The sequence below is a fragment of the Python bivittatus genome, unplaced genomic scaffold (assembly GCF_059951505.1).
Source record: "Python bivittatus isolate LINGU-HERP-01145 unplaced genomic scaffold, Pbiv_v1 ctg000610_np1212, whole genome shotgun sequence".
In the NCBI taxonomy this organism is placed as follows: Eukaryota; Metazoa; Chordata; class Lepidosauria; order Squamata; family Pythonidae; genus Python; species Python bivittatus.
In genome coordinates, this window is record NW_028277088.1 from 52,825,576 (window position 1) to 52,847,307 (window position 21,732).

The 21,732-nt window shown below is 35.7% G+C and overlaps 1 protein-coding gene across 2 annotated transcripts in view; it reads left to right on the plus strand.

Annotated features, from left to right (window-relative positions):
- The window catches only part of HECW1 (HECT, C2 and WW domain containing E3 ubiquitin protein ligase 1), a 153,061-nt gene that overhangs the window by 128,266 nt on the left and 3,063 nt on the right, over positions 1-21,732 (plus strand). For both annotated transcript variants that reach the window (XM_088150014.1, XM_088150015.1), the window contains 7 exons: positions 738-851; positions 2,305-2,457; positions 10,747-10,845; positions 12,508-12,637; positions 14,468-14,614; positions 16,242-16,356; positions 17,668-17,866. In XM_088150014.1, coding sequence (XP_088006140.1) covers positions 738-851; positions 2,305-2,457; positions 10,747-10,845; positions 12,508-12,637; positions 14,468-14,614; positions 16,242-16,356; positions 17,668-17,866 — 957 coding nt within the window. The remainder of the gene's footprint in view (positions 1-737; positions 852-2,304; positions 2,458-10,746; positions 10,846-12,507; positions 12,638-14,467; positions 14,615-16,241; positions 16,357-17,667; positions 17,867-21,732) is intronic.

A 21,732-nucleotide genomic window follows, 5' to 3' on the forward strand; every position in this document is an offset into this window, starting at 1 on the left:
ATACAAAAAGCATAACATTAAAAGGACAGCGGCTCTGCAGCTGTCATTCTCCCCGCCATCTTAACTGGAAGCCTTTATATAGGAAAGGAATAAAATTTCCTGCTCTTCCTGTAACTTCTGTTGGTAATTTTTGTGGAGTGCTAAGGATTTGTTGAGAATTATGGTCAGTTGTTTTGAATTTAGCCAATACCCAACCATAAAAGATCAGATAGCCATTGGTTAATCAAGGCTGAAGAACAAGTTGATCAGTCCTTTTGCATTTAACTTGGTAGACTTCCTAATTCCCCAAACAGATCAATTTGGAATCCATTATAACTTTATTGTTAGGCAATCATAGGAAATAAAGTTTTAGAAGGTACATTAAAGGACTATACAGATTAAAATACTTGGGTAAATAAAAACTACTGGCACTGAAAACATTGTAAAATAAGTCCTCAGCATATTAATTTAGAGACAATGCTCCAAAGCTGAGGCATCATCGCTGGAAATCTCTTTTGTGCTTACTTAGCAGCACAGTTCTAACAAGGAAGATTTTACCACTATAATCCTTTGCTGATAGACTTTATAACTTTGTTTTATTTACAAAGAAACGAATGGGTCAGACTGTGTCCCACAACTGCTTAAGCAATATTGAAGCAGCTTATTGCAGATGAGAACTTTATACTTAACTAATTACTGCAATAACAATAATTGGATAATCCAGTTTACATAATTACTTCTCATTCATCCCACTCCAGATTAATAATAAGGCGTGACCACTTGCTGGAAGGCACTTTTAATCAGGTGATGGCTTACTCACGGAAGGAGCTCCAAAGAAATAAACTCTATGTCACATTTGTTGGAGAAGAAGGGTAAGTAGCCACAAAATTTGGCCAAGAAGCTTGTCTCTCCGTAATCCTATATGGATTGAGTTCCAGATGGAATAAGTTATACAAGATAACTGACAAGGAATTTAATCCAAATATTGTGTTTTCAGCATCATAATACCATAGCATTGTAGTAGAAAAGGTCATGATGGGCTAATCAAGAGAGCAACGTAGGAATCAGCACCACAGAAGAAATATCACTCTTACAATAGCAGTATCTTCCTTGTTTATTTCAAATGAAGGATATTATATAGGTATATAAAGGATTGGTATGTTCAGGGCAATTCTTATTTTCTTTTTTCCTTCCTTTCCAATTACATGGCAAAACATGGCTAGCAATTACTGGCTAGCCCATATAAATAGCGTCTTGCATTTTTACGGGAGCTGCCAGTAATTGCATAGCCAATAAGAACTTACAAGTGAATTAACAACTCCTTGTTCAGACTTATTCAAAGATTTATAAGTGAATGAACAACCTTGAACTTGAATGGTTTAGGAGGTGAAATTTACATATTTGCTGAGGAATTTGTTCTAATATTTAAATGTTTTTACTTATTATGGAATAAAGTATCTTTATTATTGGAATCAGGCTAAAATCATGTTAATAATGAAAGAAGGACAACAGTTGGTAGGAATTGATTATAATTATATATACTGTATGTATAAAATTATAATATATATTAGGCCTGGGCAAATCATACTAGGAAATACTTGTTTGCCAGTTGTCTCGGGGAAGGGCCTTGAAGACAGTCACAAATCATGAAATACCTCACATTCTTGGCATTTGTTTAAAAGACACAGCATAAATTAATGTTCCATCCAATGGTATTGTAAGTGACTTTATTGTCATTATTTTAGATCAGATGAAAATATCATTTAATATGAGGGTGTTAAATAATCAAGAATAAATAATAATTATGTAGAGACACATAGTAGTAAATTATGGAAGAATTCAAAATAATGTCTCCAAAATAAACATAACAAATTTTGAGTGATATTTGTTTTCTGTATGTTTATAATAATTATTCATTATTGATTATGCAATTTTTTTGCTGCTGCAGTCCATTACTTTTACTGCTCCTACATACACTGCATTTTTTCTTAATGGCACTACAATTAGGAAACAGATTTTGGAGGAGAGAGGCATCTCTCTGCTGACCTCCACCCCTTCTAGTAGCACAGCATAAAAAATAACAAGTTCAAAATAGTGATTTAGAAAATGTGAGCCTATGAAATGCAACTTCATTTTAACATTCCAAGTTTACATTTGATTTCAAAACTGATCTGGAGAATTAATTCTGAGTAAAGTTTAAAATCCATTCACAAAACATCCAAAACATACCTATTTGCTTAAGGTTGATAAAGAGGCAGCACCAGCTATTTGTCATAAAACATGTATGATTAGTAAAAGGGTCCATTCCATGTGGGTTTTTTTCAGCTTGGATTACAGTGGCCCATCCCGGGAATTCTTCTTCCTTCTTTCTCAGGAGCTCTTCAATCCTTACTATGGCCTGTTTGAGTATTCAGCCAATGATACTTACACTGTACAGATCAGCCCCATGTCAGCATTTGTAGAAAATCACCTGGAATGGTAAGTTTTCCAGTTAAGTACTACATATCATAGCAATTCTCAATTTAAAAAATCGAATAAACTTTAATTAAAAAATCTTATTCTCAAGTGTAGTATTTTATAAACTGCAATGCCATTGTAGTTCATACATATGAAATTCTGTCACAGTGTTGGACCTACAGTGAGGCAGCTAAAACTGAGAATGGCTAAAGCCTCAAGCATTAACAAAAGCTTGGGAAGAGAATTACTCAATCAGTCAAACTTAATTGTTAATATAGGAGCCAAGTATTATCCATGACAGAATTACCTTAATAAAAGAAGTAAAAAAAGTACAATCTAATAACTTATTTGACAGAACGGAAAGCTACAAAATAGATCTGGTTGAAGGCTTCAGCAGAAGTGGAAAGACAGGGAAACAAAGAGAAGGCGCACCCCAGTTGTATTGTTTTATATTTTTATATTTTATTTTATTATATTAACTGATTTTACCTATCCAGGGAACTCCTGTTTTTAGATACTTTTGGTCAATCAACCAGTGAAGAAAAAGAATTTGTTCCTATGGTCTTGGGAGATTTAAAGACAAAGTGTTTGATAAATGCATAGGGAGTATTTTTCCCTATTTAACTTTTTTTTTCCTCTTTTTAATGTTGTTGATATGGTATACAGTTACATAAGTAAATAGTATTAAACATTTTATTAGTTAAGAAGCTTCATCTGCCATCCCAAACTCCCAGGCCATTGTTCAGCATAGAACTAGATTGATGTAATAGAGGTTTGCACTAAAGCACTACTGAACTAAATTTATAAGACAAATGTGCTTATAAAAATTAAGGGGAAATTTTTATCCATAAATCACAATTAGCATACCAAATCATATTAAAAAGCATTCAGCAGAAGTTAAATTCTCCATTGGTCACTTAGGTCCTAGCATTTTCTATAGAATTAAAGTTCAAATCCAAATTCACATTTTCTCTCACAATGCCTGGGCAAGTTGCCTGTCTGCAAAGACTGGATCCGATTCTATCAGGGCTCTGGTTTTGCTTGTGCACCTTTATTATTTAGCCAGCTGAGTGGCAGCACTTATTAGAATGTGGCCAATCTCAAAATGTTAACCAGGATCATATCTGATTAGGACTAGGATGAGAGACCACCAGAAAATCCTGGAGCTATAGGCTAAACTGAGATGTCATTCAAACATTCAAAAGAAGGCACTGCCAAAATGCTTCCATGTGGTTGCCACAAAAAGCAAAGCAAAGCAAAACAAAAACCCCTTCATATTTGTTTCCATAAAACTGAGTTTAGATCATTTCATATGCCTTGTAGCTCATGAATCATGTGGCATCCAGCTCATGTATTCCACATGAAGGAAATAGTTAAAATTATCTATGCTGAAATCATTAGCATTGTAAGTAGAAATTCTTGGAACTTACAACCAAAGCAAAGCACCATTGCTGAGTGGTAACTACCTACATCTCCAATTAAAATAGGATTAGGTAGCAGATAGTGGGAAGGACCTCTTCCTCTGATGCCTTAGAAAGCCATTGCCAGAAGACAGCCTGGGGCTATGTGACCAAATAATCTAACTACTATATAGATTTCCATGCACACAAACACAGGTTGAATAAATACTGCATCACTTCCTGCAAACTGCTTAGGTGTTGATCTTGCAGGTACCCAGTTGGGAAGGGAATTTCGGAAGAAAGATCTCACAGTAGAAACCCTGATTTCCCTACCTCCTACATTAGATGGCCTTGGAACAGGTTGAAATCAAAGATCCTGTGTGCGCAGTATTTTATCCATAGTAAAAAACCAGAAAATGCACATTATTATTGCTTCCATCTCAATAACATAATTGTTTATCTCTTGTTTTCTCCATTGAAAAAATGCACTCTGATTAGTTTGCAAGATTACAGTGAATGAACAACATGGCATTCAATTCTCACCTTTATTGCTTCCAGTTTTAAAGATTTTATACACATACACACACACACACACACACACATATGTATGTATGTATGTATGAATACATTTATGCTTAGAAACTATCTCTTTGAAAAGAGATGAGATTGCAAAGTTACCTGATAAATTTAGCAAGAGATCTGCTCTACTTACATCCAGACAACCCTGTCCTGCAGTCACTAAATCATCTGCTAATTGGGAGCAACACAGTGAACTTGACAGGAGCTTGTTCAGCTTGTAAAGCAATTTGTTAAATGAAAACTATCTGCAAACATTGCCCATCAGCAGTAATTGTTTTATTTAAATATGTACATTTTAAATAGACTATATCCTTGTTGGATGTGATTTCCCTACATTCTAAACTAAGCTTATTAAAGTGATTATATGCTCTCAATTTTTCTTTTTTACCGGGTAAGTTAGAAAATTATATGTTGAGGTTACCTTTGATTTCTTAGTTAATATTAGGGACGTGCAATTTGGGTAAAACAAATGTGAACACATAATTCATGATTGGTTTTCCTAATCAGAAAAAAATAAAAACAGATGCAGGGTTGTAGATCTCATTACATTTAATACTGTATACGCCTTTCACAGCTTATGAACAGAAGTGCATTTCTGTCACTGCTATAAGTTGTGAGAGAATTGATGAAAGAAGCTGTAGTATTTTCAAGGGAAAGATCCCAAATAAGAAATGGAGAGATGTGCACAGTACATAAGCTACCAGCTCATTACAAACTGTGAAGTCACCATTCCAGATACAATTAGCAGGGTCATTTATAAAGTTCTAATAATAATAATTTTAAAAAACCAGTAAAACACTTACAAAAAGTAGAATGAACACAGCAATGAAAATCTGTAATGAAAACATTTTCACATGGTAAAAGGCCAGAAAGAATAAAGATCCTCATTTGGGACTAAAAAGACCTTGATATAGATTTCAGGCAAGTTATCTGTGGGATAGGTTCTAGAGGTGAATAAGGCACGACAACAGATAAAACCTTCCCTGCCCTATAATCCTTGATTTTGTTTAAAGACGATGATATCCAGCATTAGTTACTTATCTACTTTTTTACTTAGTGACTTATTTTACAGGGATCTGACTTTCAGTGGTGTACAATTCCCCAACACATAATTGGGATCAAAACCATATAAATCCCATTTTAAAAGAATATATACTTAATATTTCTGTAGAACTATTGTCTATGTGTTTTGGAATCTAAAAGCTGTTTTTAGTGGAGATAATTTTGCTACCAGAATTATTGATAATATTTGACAGCAACACTGTCAATAGTATTAATACTTGACATACTAGACAAGTCCCCTCAGAAAAATAATTCCTTCAGAAAAAAAGACATTGTTGTACTTAATAGAATTTTAATTCATTTCCCAACTGGGCCTTTTTGCAACATGTGAAAAACATTCCCCAATATAGTAATTGTGTCTTGCAGCTGTTTTGTTAACATTAGCATTAACAGTAAAATAAAAACAACAACAACAACAAAAATCCTATTGATCCAAGGGGGGAGTCACCACAGTTCAACCCTCTTGGTTTGCTGAAACAATCAAGTTTTCATCAATGAAAATCAATGCAATACAGTCCTTAGCCCCCACCCCCCGCTTCCTGTCCCTCAGAGATAGTTCAGAAGGATGTTGTGATTGACGGTATTGAAATATAAAAGAAATAAACATGACCAGAAGGGTCATCTTGGTCCTGCAGGAGATCATCTAGTTGTTGTTGTTCAGTCGATCATGATCAATGTCATCTCCATGATAAATTCAGGATTAAAACCTAATAGAAGCAGGTCCAGATAATCCGTTTCCTCCAAAGCCCTATGCAGCTGCAGCCCAACCACTGTCTCCACAACCATAGGGGAGGTTTGAGACAGACCAAGGGTCATCAGTATATCTGGGTTGAGCATTGGTTTCTTGAGGATGGGGCACACCATTGCCTCTTTCAAAGAAAGGGGTAACTCTCTCTGAAGGACTTATTCACCACTGCTCCAATTCCTTTCCCTGGAGGCTTCCATCAATGAGGAGAAGGGGTTGAGACTACAGGTGCCTGAGCTGATGCTGCAGAGGATCCCATCTACTTCCTCAGCACTCACAGGATGAAACTCATCCCAGATAATCTCAGCCTTCTCCTCTGGACCTGCCCAGCTAGTATGAAGCTCCAAGTGAATCTGAGTGACTTAGTTCTCCAGACGCCTTGAAAATTCCTTACATTGCCCACTTAGATGGTCCTCTTGCACATCTCTTCCCAATAGGGTAGAGGTCACTTTCAGAAGGAACACTGGCTGGACATCTGTGGATGTAATAAGGAGAAAGAAATATTATGTTTTGCTGCTCTGGTCACCCCACTGTAGGCCCAAATATGCTTAGTCTGGTTCAGTCCTTGTTTCCATTGCAGCACTCTAAGCGTTTCTTTTTTGTAAGGTTTCATAATTGTCTATGTGTTTTGGAATATAAAAGCTGTTTTTAGTGGAGATAATTTTGCTACCAGAATTATTGATAATATTTGACAGCAACACTGTCAATAGTATTAATACTTGACATACTAGACAAGTCCCCTCAGAAAAATAATTCCTTCAGAAAAAAAGACATTGTTGTACTTAATAGAATTTTAATTCATTTCCCAACTGGGCCTTTTTGCAACATGTGAAAAACATTCCCCAATATAGTAATTGTGTCTTGCAGCTGTTTTGTTATAATGGCATTGCAGTACCATTTACACAAAGCACTTTTCATTCCCTCTTAGTGTTGGGAGTCAGATGGCTTTTCAATAAAGTTTTCAATTAAGTGCAATAAAATAAGTTCCTTGGTTATAGCAACTCGAAGAAGCAAGGATTCAGGAAATACTGAGTATTTCTTTTCTCAGTGTTAGAGCAAATAAAGATGGTGTATTTCATTTCAGTTATGTGTAGTTCTGTAATAAGGGATCAAGTGATACTCTTTTTCAATAAATAAATTGCCTCTTTTAAAAAGGACAAAACATAATTATAAGATAAACTTTGTTTAATGTACATTAGCCAAATACAGTTTATTTAATTTATTGGCTGGTGAGAAAAAGTGTCAAAAGATTTATGGAAAGTTTTACCACTTTTTATGATGGATATGCATTTTTTGTGGTGCAAAACTCCACATTTAAATTGCAAGTTATTTGGATATTGCAGAGTATACATTAATCCATTTGTGAGAATAAAGATATTCCCCAAGAAATGTATATGAACAAAATTGTCTCATTTGTCCATTGTATCCAACTGAGAAGCCCAATATTCCTGTAATTTTTATTATTTTCCATCTTCTATCTTTGTGATGAGAGAGGTAAGCAAGAGAGATTCTGAATGGTTTGAACAACTCTCAGATACCTAAACTAACTACTCTTAGTTCAGTGTCCTTCAGAAAAATTGGATCAAACTTCTTACCATTTCATACAGTATAGTGTTCCAGGAGGAGACGTGGAGAGAAAACAAATGGAACCGGATAACAAACTGATTCTCTTATTTTTTAAAAAAATTACTAAGATAAAGCAGCTTATGAGATGGAAAGCAATTTTACTGAAAATTAACACTGGAAGAAATGATGAATACCTTTGATATTTCGGAGTATTTTAACAGATTCATCCAGGATTTTATAACCTTAGGTTACTATTCCTTCTGTCAACTTTAACATGCTGGCTAACAAATGGAATGAGGAGATTTCATTGCCTGTGATCTCATCACATTTCCTTCCTACTAGATATACTTGAGGTGAATTTATCACTGTGTATATTAAATATATGTCCAATAATTCCTCAGTAGTACTGTAGATGAAGGAAAACATTGAAAGAGGCTTGGTCATTAAGATTGTAATCCCATGTCTACTTAGTTATTTGAGAGTTAAGCTATCTTTAAATAAGGTTGAATTTATTTTTGAATAAACATACATCAAATCATACTGTGTAAAACGAACCACTGGAAAGAACTATATATAACTGGCCAAAGTAAGGGTTTATTGCTAATTCTTGCAAAGTGCTGAAAGGGTAGTATTGTGGAAGAAAGGAAACAGGTGTACACTGAGAGCTTTTTAATAAGATTAAAGATGTCAACAAACAATCCTCCAGAATAGAATTTGTATTCATTAACAGTTATTCCTTTCCTTGTTTCCCAGTTGTGCTTAAAGCAGCCTTATTACATTCAGTAATGTAGAAGACTGCTTTTTCTAATAGGTGCTAAAGTAATAGGAAAACACTTCATCTGCCAGATTTTTGCATATTAAATAGAGGCATTAAAGTACAGCCAGGGAGGGGGAACATTTAACATTTTCTCAATTGTGCAAGATCCTAGAGGGAGAGCAAGCAACCAGATGACACTCATCATCTGGAGAATTATTTTCCAAAATTAACGAACAGAAACTGGCCCTAATAGGAACCAAATAATACTTCTATTGGATCAGAGCAAGGATTCTATTTAGGTCTGTAACCTATATCCAATAGCAGTTATCTAGATACCTACAAGGACACATGAATGAAATTGTTCCTGGTATTCACATGTACCACATATAGACTTGGGACTTCCATTTAAAAATAATTATATTGACAGACTAAACTTTTATGAGTTCCCTTTTAAAGTCATTAAAGCCAGTTATCAGAGTTTGAAAGGCTGCTTCATGTAAAATATGGGGATGTAGCTTGTGGGGGGTTCTGTGTGCATATACATATTCAGAATCCATGTTCATATCAAAATAAAGGATGAGATGAGCGATTCCTCAATCAGTACAAGTTTTTGGTGAGCACAAGCAAAATAATGCTATAATGCCCCATGTCCGATTTTGTGGATATTGCATAGGCCTATAGCCACTGTTGGAACAGATGGTTGAATTAGATACCCCCTTAGTGGGATACAGCAAGGGGGCCTTCAGTTTCAATTATATATACCAGCCTTTCCTATATTGTGCTAATGTATGGATTACAATTACCATAATTCCCATCTATATCTGTATGTAAGATTCTTTGAGATTAGGATCTATATAGAGATTTTTACAGAGGATCATATCTATTTAATTGTTCACCTCTGTCTTTAGTAATATTTTCTTCTCTTTTGCATTTCAAAAGGGAAAGAAAACTCCCACCATTCCAATTTCACTTATTTAGGAAGATAAATAAGACTTTAACTGAGGTATTTGCCTTTCAGTTACGGTTTATTTTTCTGTTATTTGTTCTTGTACATACATTTTGTTGAATCTGAAAATGAATCTTAACCAGGGCTTACTGCATCATATTTAAATTCCTTCAGAGAAATATTTTTATTAACTGTTTTTAAAGTAGTGTTTTTAGCATTATTTTAAAGCAAAAAGTTCATTCAAGTGCAAAGCTTTGAGTCTGCAGAATACCCAATAGTAGATTTGCTACCATTTTCTTTGCATAATATCTGTGTCTTACAACTGAATAGTATGCGGAAAAAACAGTAGGTAAAGCATGAAAATGGCATGAAAATGTGTTTTTCCTGTTATTTTTTAAAAACACTTCTAAGAACAACATACAAACACAGAGAAGATTAGAACAAAAGCCTATCCAGTGTCCTGTGTTCTCTCTAATAAGTTCATATGAGACCACAATCCTCCCTCATGATGCTCCAAACTATGGTAGTGCTATGATCCACATTCAAAGCACCAAAGGTGATTTGGAGTGCTCCTGGGCATGCAACACCTTTAAAAAAGGGAAAGACACATTTGGTTTATGGAGATGCTGACAGATGTAACATACATATCACTATGCACTCCAGATCATGTTTTCCACTTTGTATATTGTTTCACAGCTCTATTCCCTTGCAGCTGTAATTTAAGGTTGCTTTTTTTGTTTTTGTTCTTTTGAAGAGCAGGTCAGCACATGTTCAGTGATATATATAAAACATTAAAGCAACTTCTCCAACTTTGTGTCTTTAAGATCTGTTGGAACTGCAGCTCCCAGAATTCCCAATCAGCATGATCAGTTGACATACTGATTTCTGGAGGTCAGCAGGCTGAGAAAGACTGAACACGTGTGCAGTAAAGGATATGGCTCAAAGCACTTTTGGTTTTATAAGACAGGCATTAATTTAGCTGATATTTTTTTAATTCTTTTTTTAAGATGCCTTTATAATACAGCTGGGTCATACTGTCAAGTTGAAGGAAATTGCTTAGAAAGTTAAGCCAGATCTCATGAAATCAATCTTATGATAAAATCACCACAACAATTTCCACATTTCAGATGAAATGCCTTGATTGCTCACTATTAGATATATTATGTTATTTTCAAACCGGAAAAAGGAAAAAATGCTTGAGGAATAAAGGGTCTGTAAAATTATGCATCCTTCATTATGTATTTTTCTGGTACAGGTTCCGATTTAGTGGTCGTATCCTTGGCCTTGCTCTTATTCATCAGTACCTACTTGATGCTTTCTTCACAAGGCCATTCTACAAAGCACTGTTAAGGCTGTGAGTATTTACACATTCCAATGAAAAAAAAATAATCCAAGAAGACATTTCTCTCTCTTGGCAAGGAGGGATGAGTGGGAGTTTAAAATTTGTTTATTCAATTTCAACCTGTTCAACACATGACTCAAGTCAGCACACATCAATAAATTGCAATTAAATCTACATAAAAATGACACAGTAAATTAAACACAAAAATGTAAAGACATAAAGTGCCACAAAAAATTCATCCAAGGAGATCATACCACTCTCTGACCTAGTGCCCAGGGAAACAGCCAGGTCTTTAAAGCCTTTTGAAAGGTAGGCAGAGTTGGGGCTGTCCAAATCTCACAGAGGATGCTACTCCAAATGGTAGGGAGTGGCACCAGAGAAGGTATATCTCCTGGGTCCAACCAGATGACATTGCCTAAGCAATATGGAGCATGCTGACCCTTTCAGATCTTACCAGTTGGGTGGAAATAATTGGAAAAAGATGGTCCCACAAATAGTCTAGCTAACACCGTTTAGAAGCTTTATAGGTGAGAACCAGTTCCTTAGATTGCATCCAGAAGCTCACTAATAACTAGTGTAGCTTGTGAAGTGGTCTTCTAACTACCTATGCCACTGTATTCTGGACCAGTTGGACAGTTTAACCCCATCAAGAACCAAAGATAGAAAGCTTTCTAATCCCCATTTTCACAGCCACTTGGTCTTATGTGAGCTCCCAGACACCAAGATAGAATCTCAGCAACATCCCTTGGAGAACCCAGAGTTGAGATATACACTGAGTATCATCAGAATACTGATGATATTTAATCTGTGCCAATGTATGAGTGTGAGAGAGATAAAATATTACATGAACACAAGAGTACGGCTGCAATTGTCTTCTATCTTTGTAGTCATCCCTGGATTAAGCCATAGTGAAGAAGATGCTTATTTTACTAGTCATTTGTGCAAGTCTTGCCTTTTCAACTTTTATTGTTCAAGAATCACAAATAAAAACTATTTTAAAAGTTTGCAGGTAATACAGAGATACCTATAGTAGAACTTTTTTTTTCTATAGAAAAGGAGAGGCTCCCTTTTTTAAACTAGAAGATCACTTATCCAAAGTATGTTGGTTGAACATTATATTTACGTATAATGCATTAATATACATGATGATTTTTTATGGGTATAGGGAAAAAACCCTGAGTTTATTAGGATACATCTGAATTTATTTCCCTAAAATCCACTTTGACAACACATATTTTCAATATATCAAACTGTTTTCATTATCCTTTTATTGTATATGTTGCAGTGAAATATTTTGAATACTGCTTTGTAAGAAAATCTGTATAGCAGAGTTTTATATGAATAAAAAGTACAATAATACTTCATGATTGGAAGAGAACAATGCCAGGCATGAACCAAGAAGTTGTAACTCACCCTAATATCAAGAAGATCTAGATCTAGTCACTTTAAATCTAACATCCGATTTCTATTTCTGGCCAGCTAGATGCCCCCTGGGAAGGTGACACAAAACCATGAAGCCAGTAGAATTCTTCAGCCATTAATATTCAGAACTTTACTGCCACTGTTTAGTTATCAGGGCAGGTAGCAATTGACACCTAAATTTTGAGCTGGGGCTATTATTTAAGAAGCTATCATTTGGGGATTGAACATAATCTGTGATCTATTGTCAATCAGGCCATGTGACCTTAGTGACTTGGAGTATCTGGATGAGGAATTCCATCAAAGTTTACAATGGATGAAGGACAACATCATCACTGATATTCTGGACCTCACTTTCACAGTGAATGAGGAAGTGTTTGGACAGGTAAATTAATATGAGTATATTATAAATTAGAAATCTGGAGTCATAAAAATTCAGACTAGGAACAAATGCTTAACTAGTGATGAGTTACAAAAGGAATAGGAGGACAAGAAATAGCAAGTATTATAAAATAAGAAAAGACACTAAGCAAATGTTTTTTAAAAAAATTATCTCAGTATTATTTATCCACCTTTACAGTCACCTCTTGGATTTATTTATGTCAGGATTTATTTATCCCAGGATTTGTTGAGCCCATCACAAGTAAAAAAGGAGTTAACTGAACTGGGTGAAGCTCACCATATAAATAGCAGCGGCCAAACAAGGTGAGGTCTGTGAATTTAGATAGGGACCATTTATCATTATGTAAGTACTCTCTTTTACAAAAATCCAGGAATGATATAGAGATTATCTCATTTTATTCTCAAACTAAAGTTAAATACTGTTAACAGCTGGTTCCAACATTCATTCTTTCTATTGGTTTTTCAAAGGAAGAAATATCAAAGTAGTTAATAATCACGATATACATAAGCATCTTTTTAAAACCCTGTATTCTTTCAACAAAGATTAAAAAATAGCAAGTCACAGCACTACCAATAAGAATGCAGTTCTCAAGCCTGGAGGTATCTGAACTTCTAAAGTTTCAGATAGGATTAAAATTTCTCATCACCTGGATATTAGAAACTCAGGAATCTGTTCCAAATAGTACAATTTAACTAAAATTAAACTAAAATCATGAGTAATGCAATAGTTTTGAAATGTTAAGACTAATAAAAAATATTAGAACTGATTTAAAAAAAATCTTCTATATAAAGAACTCTATTTGACCTAGATAGCATTTCTTGGAAATAAAAACATTGGAAACATTGGTCCTGGTTGCTTTATTCAGAGAACTACCTTTTGGGTGGTTAATGAAACAATGAGGACTTAGAGAATTTTTTCCCCTTTTTTAACTCCCCCTCCCGCCCATTTTTTAATATCGCTGACACAAATAACTAATGCGTTTTTAAAGGCAATATCAATTAGGAAGGGAATAGTTAAGAGCCATCACTGCAGTCTAAAACTCACTAGCCGCACACGTGCCCAAGAGTGGGTTGTTATAATATGAACAGTTTGGGCATAGTTGTAATGTATGTGACAATTTAAAAGTCAGTTTTCATAAACCAGCCTGAATAGACTAGGTAGCACCCTGCATTTAGCACCTGAATAAAGCGCTGAAAGCTGTAGTCGTATTTAAGTAAATGAGAATACAGCCGTGCTTCATAGCTTCCCCCCTTGTGAGAGAGGGAAAGGTTGCATCAAAGCCTTGATCAAGGTCTCATTCCCTCCCCAGCCTTTGTCCTCAGTTTAACGGATTGGTTTGTTCAACTTGTATACTGCTAATTTCAACAAATTGACTCATGGCGGTTTACAGCAAAAACATAAACATCCACAATAGGGAACAATGAAACATCCATGATCGCTCTCAAACAAATACCACATTAAAAACATCTATGCTATGTTAAAAATAAAATATTTAAGAGGTGAAACAGTAACAAAAAACCTAATAGGGAAAAGCCATAGACAAGGGCTCCATTTTAAGTTGGTTCCTGAATATTGTCAGGGAGAGAATAAACGCCCAATCCGGATTTCGATAGCATGATAAAATAATACCATTTGAAAAAAGTGTTATGCTATCTATTCAGAAGTGTAATATGCATAATAATCACATAGCATAACAATACATACATCAAGACATTTTGTTCTTTGAACAATATTTGATAGTTGAAGTACTTGTTGTCATGGTAATTTCTATATTCCCGTCCCATATTTATGTTTTGTTTATTTGTTTCTTAGGTAACAGAAAGAGAGTTGAAATCTGGAGGTGGAAATACACAAGTGACTGAAAAGAACAAGAAGGAGTATATTGAAAGAATGGTTAAGTGGCGAGTAGAAAGAGGGGTTGTTCAGCAAACTGAGGCATTAGTTCGTGGCTTCTACGAAGTACGTATCATAATTTATCACATGAGAGTGGAAGAGTCATAAACATAAGAGTATCTCAATTACAGCAAATACAGTACAAAAAGGGCAGAGAATTAACTGCTCTAGTAGCGTTCTTCAAATCTTAATAGGGAACAATGGTATAAATGAGTATTTATGACAAGGTGAACCAACTGTAGTTACTAAACTTTTTTCAGCCCCCAAAGCTTCCCAAAATTATGCTACCAACTTGTGGTAGCAAACCACTGAAATATAGAAGTGCAAATTCCATTTTTTAAATGAGAACAAATGTAAACGTGTACAAGCATGATATGCCTAAACGACAGGTCTCCCTCTACAAACTCTCACAGAAATCCTGGAGCTGCCATTGCTGTGATACTTTCCCTTCCACCCTGGCTCCAAATCCTTGAAATGTGATTATTGATGACCTGTTTGGGATTTTGCACAACTTCTGAGCCCCATTTTTGTGAGCAATAAAAGATCACCAGCTGAAATTAAAGCCATAAAAATTTAGTTGTGCAGTTTCCTGTTTTTTTCTCCCATTTTTAAAAAAGCTTAATGCAGATATTTCATCCCTTAAACACTGCCACCTACCCCCCCCCACCCCCATAACAGAGTAAATATTTAGCTCCAGTGCTATAGTGATATCATCAGCCATGACTTTTGTGTGGTCCTTGGCCATTAAATATTTTTGCTATTACAATTGTGAGAACCTTAAAATATGTGTCTATACTTCTGTATTATTTATAAAAATGCTAATGCATTTGACAAGAAGAAATACGTTACTCAAACTTTTTGTATCCAATGTATTGGAGGGGATATATATGCATGGTAGAATTTAAATTACAGGTACTAGGGAATGAGATTTTGAGTTAGTTGGGTTTTATGTTTGAGAAGTTGAGCATAACTTACCTGCCCTGTTCTTGTTTAAACATCTCTCTCATTTAAACATCCCTTTCATGTCAAAAGATCCTGACAATTTATTAGTGTCCAGATGATTATTGCAATTCTCTTTTATTTTCTTGTGTCTGTGTGTGTGTGTGTGCACGCGTGCCTTCAAGTCACTTTTTGGTTCCTGGCAATTGCATGGATAAGTCCCTGCAGTTTTCTTGGCCAGGTTTTTCATAATTTATTTGCCATTGCCTGCTTCCTAGGGCTGAAACAGAGTGAGTGGCCCAAGGTCACCCAGCTGGCTTTGTGCCTAAGGCGGAACTAGAACTCACAAACTCCTAGGTTCTAGCCTGGTGCCTTAACCACTATGGCAGACTGGCTCTCTATTCTCACTTCTACTATTCTCTTTTACTGACATAATATTTAAAATGATCAGCATTTTTGTGTCAAAAAACTTAATACGTTTTATTGAGCAGTAACTGATCAGTGTAATCATTGTTGATGTGTCAATGGCAGAGAATGGCAAGCTGATAATATTCGTGGTAAAACCTGCAGATCAAAAGTATACAAGCAAAGTTAACGTGTTAAAAGAAACCTCCTTACATGGGAAGAATTTCATTCAAACCTCTAAAATTGGAAACCAGTTTTCTCATATCCACAAATATACTTAATTTGTGTAAAATTCTGGATCTTTTGACATTTCTGTATTTATTGCTAGCATGTGTACTTTATTTTTCAGGTCGTAGACTCAAGGCTTGTCTCAGTGTTTGATGCTAGAGAGCTAGAATTGGTTATCGCTGGCACTGCTGAAATTGACCTTAACGATTGGCGCAATAACACAGAATATCGGGGTGGTAAACATTGCAATTATTCTTCCTTACCATTTTTCATTTCATTAAGTCCTTTTACTGCTGGAAATTCTGTCCATGTCTTTAAGATAGTCTTATGTGTTAAATTATTCACTTTATAGATTACAGATTGGTTTATATGTCTGATAGCTGTACCGATTTTTTTCCTCCATATTAGATATACTTGATTCAGATATACCTGCAATTTCTTAAAGCTAACGTGGAAAAAGCACATATATTGAGCAGACATATATTGGGAAAAGCAAATTTTCCAAGAGCCATGCTTCAATGAAGAACACTGGGTGTTGGCAGTTCTGACGCAATTTGTCAATTCCTTGTATTATTTGTGTGTCTATATTATAGGTCCATTTATTTAACAAAGTAGTTTTCCAGCTATACTCCAGGAAACCCTGTGGTTTGTTGAAAGCTGATCAGGGATTGTTTTTCACTGATAAGATTAGTACTGGCAGCATCCTTTCTTGGATGATTGCTTGACCTTAGAAAGTCATAGAGTTGGATCTATGCCATTTAGATTGTTGAGGTCAACCCCCTACCTCAGTTCAGGATTCCAAATTAAAGCATCCTTGATAGATGGCTCTGCTTGAGCTCATCCAGTGAAGGGGAACTTACTGTCTGAATTCTTGATCATCCCTTGAAAATTAGTAATAGAACAGCAGATGATACCAGACATCACGAGACCTGGAAAATATTCACATGAAACAAGTATGCATTCCAGGAGTCATCTCAGAATCCTGTATAAAGTGTAAGGATTCTTCTGCTGATACATAGGGTGCCTTGGAGACCAACTGATGAGGAAAATGTTACCTTAATGCATGGGTAGGCTCTCTGCAGTCTTGAGGCCACTTGCAGTCAGCTATAGAAAGTGGAATTGTAGGGACCATTGCAGTTTTTTCCACAGAACAGCTGTGGACATGACAGTGTTACAATCTAACCAGCTAGAAACAAATAATTGAAATTAAGCTATCTGTAGTGAGGAAGAAGGAAAAAATCTTACAGGTTTCCTTTTTGACTCACTGACTATGCTCAAGTTGACTAGAAAAGAAGGGAATGAGGAAGAAACACAGATGAGTTTTTTATGACATGTACATGCATATAAATGGATATATGTGAACCTGAACTTCTGTGTAGTTTCTTTAGCTGAAAATATCAGCCACCTGTTTCTTAATGATAAAGAATCCTGAAAATCATACACTGGCTAGATAAAGCAAAATATAATGCTTGGTTCATCTTCATATCCAATTGTGTCTTCTTTCCATGGTTCTAATGTGTTTGTCTTTTGCCCACCTTCTCTTTTAGGTTACCATGATGGCCACATAGTAATACGATGGTTCTGGGCAGCAGTAGAGAGGTTCAACAATGAGCAAAGACTACGGTTGCTGCAGTTTGTTACTGGAACATCTAGCGTCCCTTATGAAGGCTTTGCGGCCCTTCGAGGGAGCAATGGGCTACGGCGCTTCTGTATAGAGAAATGGGGTAAAATAACATCACTCCCCAGGTATGCTTCATCTTGAAATGATGCTCCATCATTCATGTCTGGGTATGAATTAATGTATACACTTAATCCATGTATACAGGATTGATATTTTTATCACTGAAAACATGACCACTAAGGCTGCCTGACAGCATTTCATGATAATTTATCATACTAAAGGCTGCTTTAAAAAGACATCCTCATTCTTTTGTATTATAGAAAGGACAGGCTGAAAATGATAGAAGCAGTCAGATCAAAAGTGATCCAGGAGAAAAAGTCATTTGGGGTGCATATTCTACCACTTTGAATATGGTGGATAAGCAATAATTAAATGTTGCGAAATCCTGGTCAACTCAAGCAACTTTTCCTTTCCTACATGGTCTTTTGCTTTGCCATCCTTTCTTTTGGCATTTGTATGGACTGTTTGGCACACAGAGACAAAAATAGAATATCACATTATGCGTTGTTAGGAAAGATCCAAAATAACTAGAAAAACAGCAGAGGAAGGAGGTTCCTGTGGCAGAGAATTCAAATACTATCACTATGCTGGTTAAAAAAAAAAGGAAACTAATTAATAAAGTGCTGCTCTTTTATTTCCCAAAGTCATACCATTTCAATTTGCCTAAAAGTAATCCTGGTCCTAAAACAGCATTGCAATTGTTTGTAAAAGATACATGTAGCTTTTGTCACTCAAAATTAGAACGTCATATTTTACAATCTTGTGTTAGCCTGATACTTGCATTTCTAGAAACTCGAGATGTAAATTATTAATACTCAGCTAGAGTTACATAAATTTGTTATTATATCAGTACCTAGATTCTATTATTATTATTATTGCCAGTAACTTTAATGCAAATATTGGCTAGTCCGATGTCCTTTTGGAAGCTTATTTTAAGTGACCAATGCCCCCTAAAACCAATGTGGGCTACTTAGCAGCCAATCTAAAGACCAACACATTGCAGGATTTCGTTTGGCTCAACTTGTTGACAATTTAGATCTAGATATACTTAATGGCACTGTCAGGGGTGATATAAAAAGAGAGTTTACATTCTGGCGCCCTAATGGGGCCAGTGTGGTTGTTTATATCATGATTTCCCAGAGGTTTGTTCACTTTATAGCTTACTTCTATATTGGAACTTGCACTGATAGTGACCACTTTCCACTAATTTGTCTTTTTATTCTAAAACAAATCTTGAATCATTAGAAGTAGCCCCTTGCCCTATTGACATTTCAACAAAGAGGCAAGTACAGAACAAATGGTCTCAAGGTCTGGCTAAAGTTTTTTCTGGCTCTTAACCTCAGACCCCCTGCTTCAAATGCACGCCCAAATCTGCTCAGCTGATTCCTATGAATAAGTAGTGTCACTGTTTCAGTCAATTATTGTTAATCTCCAAGTCTCCCTGACAAGATTTTCAACAGCCAGTGCTGTTTATGCACATAAAAAGGTCTAAACCTTGTTATTATAATGATCGCAGCAAGGCTAAAAAGGCTCTCTTAAATGCAATAAATTCCTTTTGTCAGGAGAATTCTTTGAGTGCTTCTCATTACTTAAGGTTCAGAAAAAAAATTATAAAGACCTTTTGAAGATAAAGAAAAGGCAGTCTGTAAGAGAGAATTGGAGGAATTTAATTTCAGCAGCAAAAAAGAACTCCACTTGGTTTTGGCACTTAATCAATCAATCCCTTATACAGTAGATCAACATTTTGGCCCTATCCCACAAATATCTGCAGATAAATGGGAGGATCATTTCTGTAACATCTTTAAAAGGGAACCTGCTGTAATCTCAGATGAGATTCCTTCTTGTAGTGACCTCCCAGATTGGCCATTTGTGTCTATAGTTGAGGTTAAAGATCTTATTGCCCAATTAAAACCAGGTAAAACATCTGGAGATGATTTCATTCCCCCAGAATTAATAAGGGAAAACAAAGATTGGTGGGCTCCAGTTCTGGCCACTCTATTCCCCCATATTAACAACACAGGCCAATTTCCATCTGAATGTAATCAAGCTATTGTTTTACCATTATACAAAAATAAAGGAAATTGACTTGATCCTACAAATTATAGGCATATTAGTTCATTAAACACAGTAAGTAAACTCTAAGCCAAATTTTTATATTTAAATTAAGTGAATTGGGTACAAAATGAAAATATTATTGCTGAAGAACAGGCTGGATTTAGAGAATAATCAGCATTAGATCATTTTTTGGTTCTCTATCATCTGGCAGAATATTCTGCGCCCCCTCAAAGTTTTTGACGTAATACCAAGGGAGAGACTGTGGAACAGTCTGAGACATTCCAGTATTGATAAAAGGCTGCTCCTACTTAGTCAGTCACTTTACTCAAATACCTCCCTGATAATTGGATGTACCCTTTGGGGACATCTATCTAAAGCAGTCTCAACTTATAGAAAGTCATAAAATTGACAAATGGCAATTAAATGGGATTCTAACTGAGCAGGTACACATCTAGAAATATCTTGGAGTGCAGTTCCATGCTTCTCTATTCTGGAATGCTATTTTTTTTTAACTGGGTGAGTGTTGCAAAGTGTACCTTCACAGCTATTGTAAGATTTTGCCACTTAAAGGAGGCCATTACAGGTAGTCCTCAGGTTACGTCCATTCATTTAGCAACCTTTCAAAGTTATGATGGTGCTGAATGAATGGTACTTATGACCGGTCCTTGGAGTTCTGGCCATTGCAGTGTCCTCGCAGTCACATAATTGTGATTTCTGACATTCTCTGCTGGCTTCCCACAAGCAAAGACAATGGGGAAGCCGGCAGGAAACTGGAAGTGGTGATCACATGAGGTCCACGCTTAATGATCCATGTGGTCCTCACTTAACAACAGCAATCAGGACTTCTGGAATTGGTGTCATTGGGTGACACGGTCACGTGATGTCATGCTTCATGACCACATCATTTAGTGACAGAAATTCTGGTCCCAATTGCTGTTGTAACTTGAGGACTACCTATATAGCCCTGCAGCTTGCAAGGTTTTCCAAACTAAGGCAGTCCATCAGCTTCTTTATGGCTCCCAAATTTGCTCTTTTGCAAAGCTTAACATTTATTTATTTATTTATTTATTTACTCAATTCATTGGCCGCCCATCTCCTTTTATCCAAATGACTCTAGGCGGCCATACTGATGGTTCCAAAAAGTATCAAAAATGCTATCTTATGTGTAGAGACAGGTATAGACTCACTGCATGCTAGAACATGGTTTCTTCTTATTAGCTTTTGGCTAAAGTTAATCCTACTTACTATAGGTTTGGCCCCATTAGTACTTAGACGTCATTTTAAATCATTACGGCTTTAAAAAGCCCTAGATAAAATTTATTTACTGGGCTTCTTTGTAGAAAGTCTATGCTCATTAGGTTTTGACAATGCTAGAACTGCCCTCAAATGATGAATTTCGGATATAGGTCTCCAAATTTAAGCAAGGTGTTGTACCCATTATTTATCATATTCTTCTGAAAGGGTTTGCCCTAGCCTCTTATTTGTCATCCATCATAATTTTGAAATTTCGTAAGGTTTTTCACTTTAGCCAGGCTGGATGCATTGCTCTCAGCAGTCCTTTTTGGACATTTTAATAGTACTCCTATGTCTCTCTGGTTATGTCAATGGGATGCCTCAATAGAAACTCTAAGCCATAAGCTACTATGTTGCTCTCTATATAAAGACTCTAGACAGATCTTCATTTATCAGTTCTTGAAAAAATTTCCAGGCAGGGAGTACGATTTCTACTTACTTCTTTCAGACAAGGACTCAAAAATATCCTCTCAAGTTGCCTAATTTTGTGCTACTATCTGTACAACTCACCAGACTATTAATATAGTTTGGATACTCATTTAATCATCACTTCTTATAATACTACAGGTAGTCCTCACTTAAC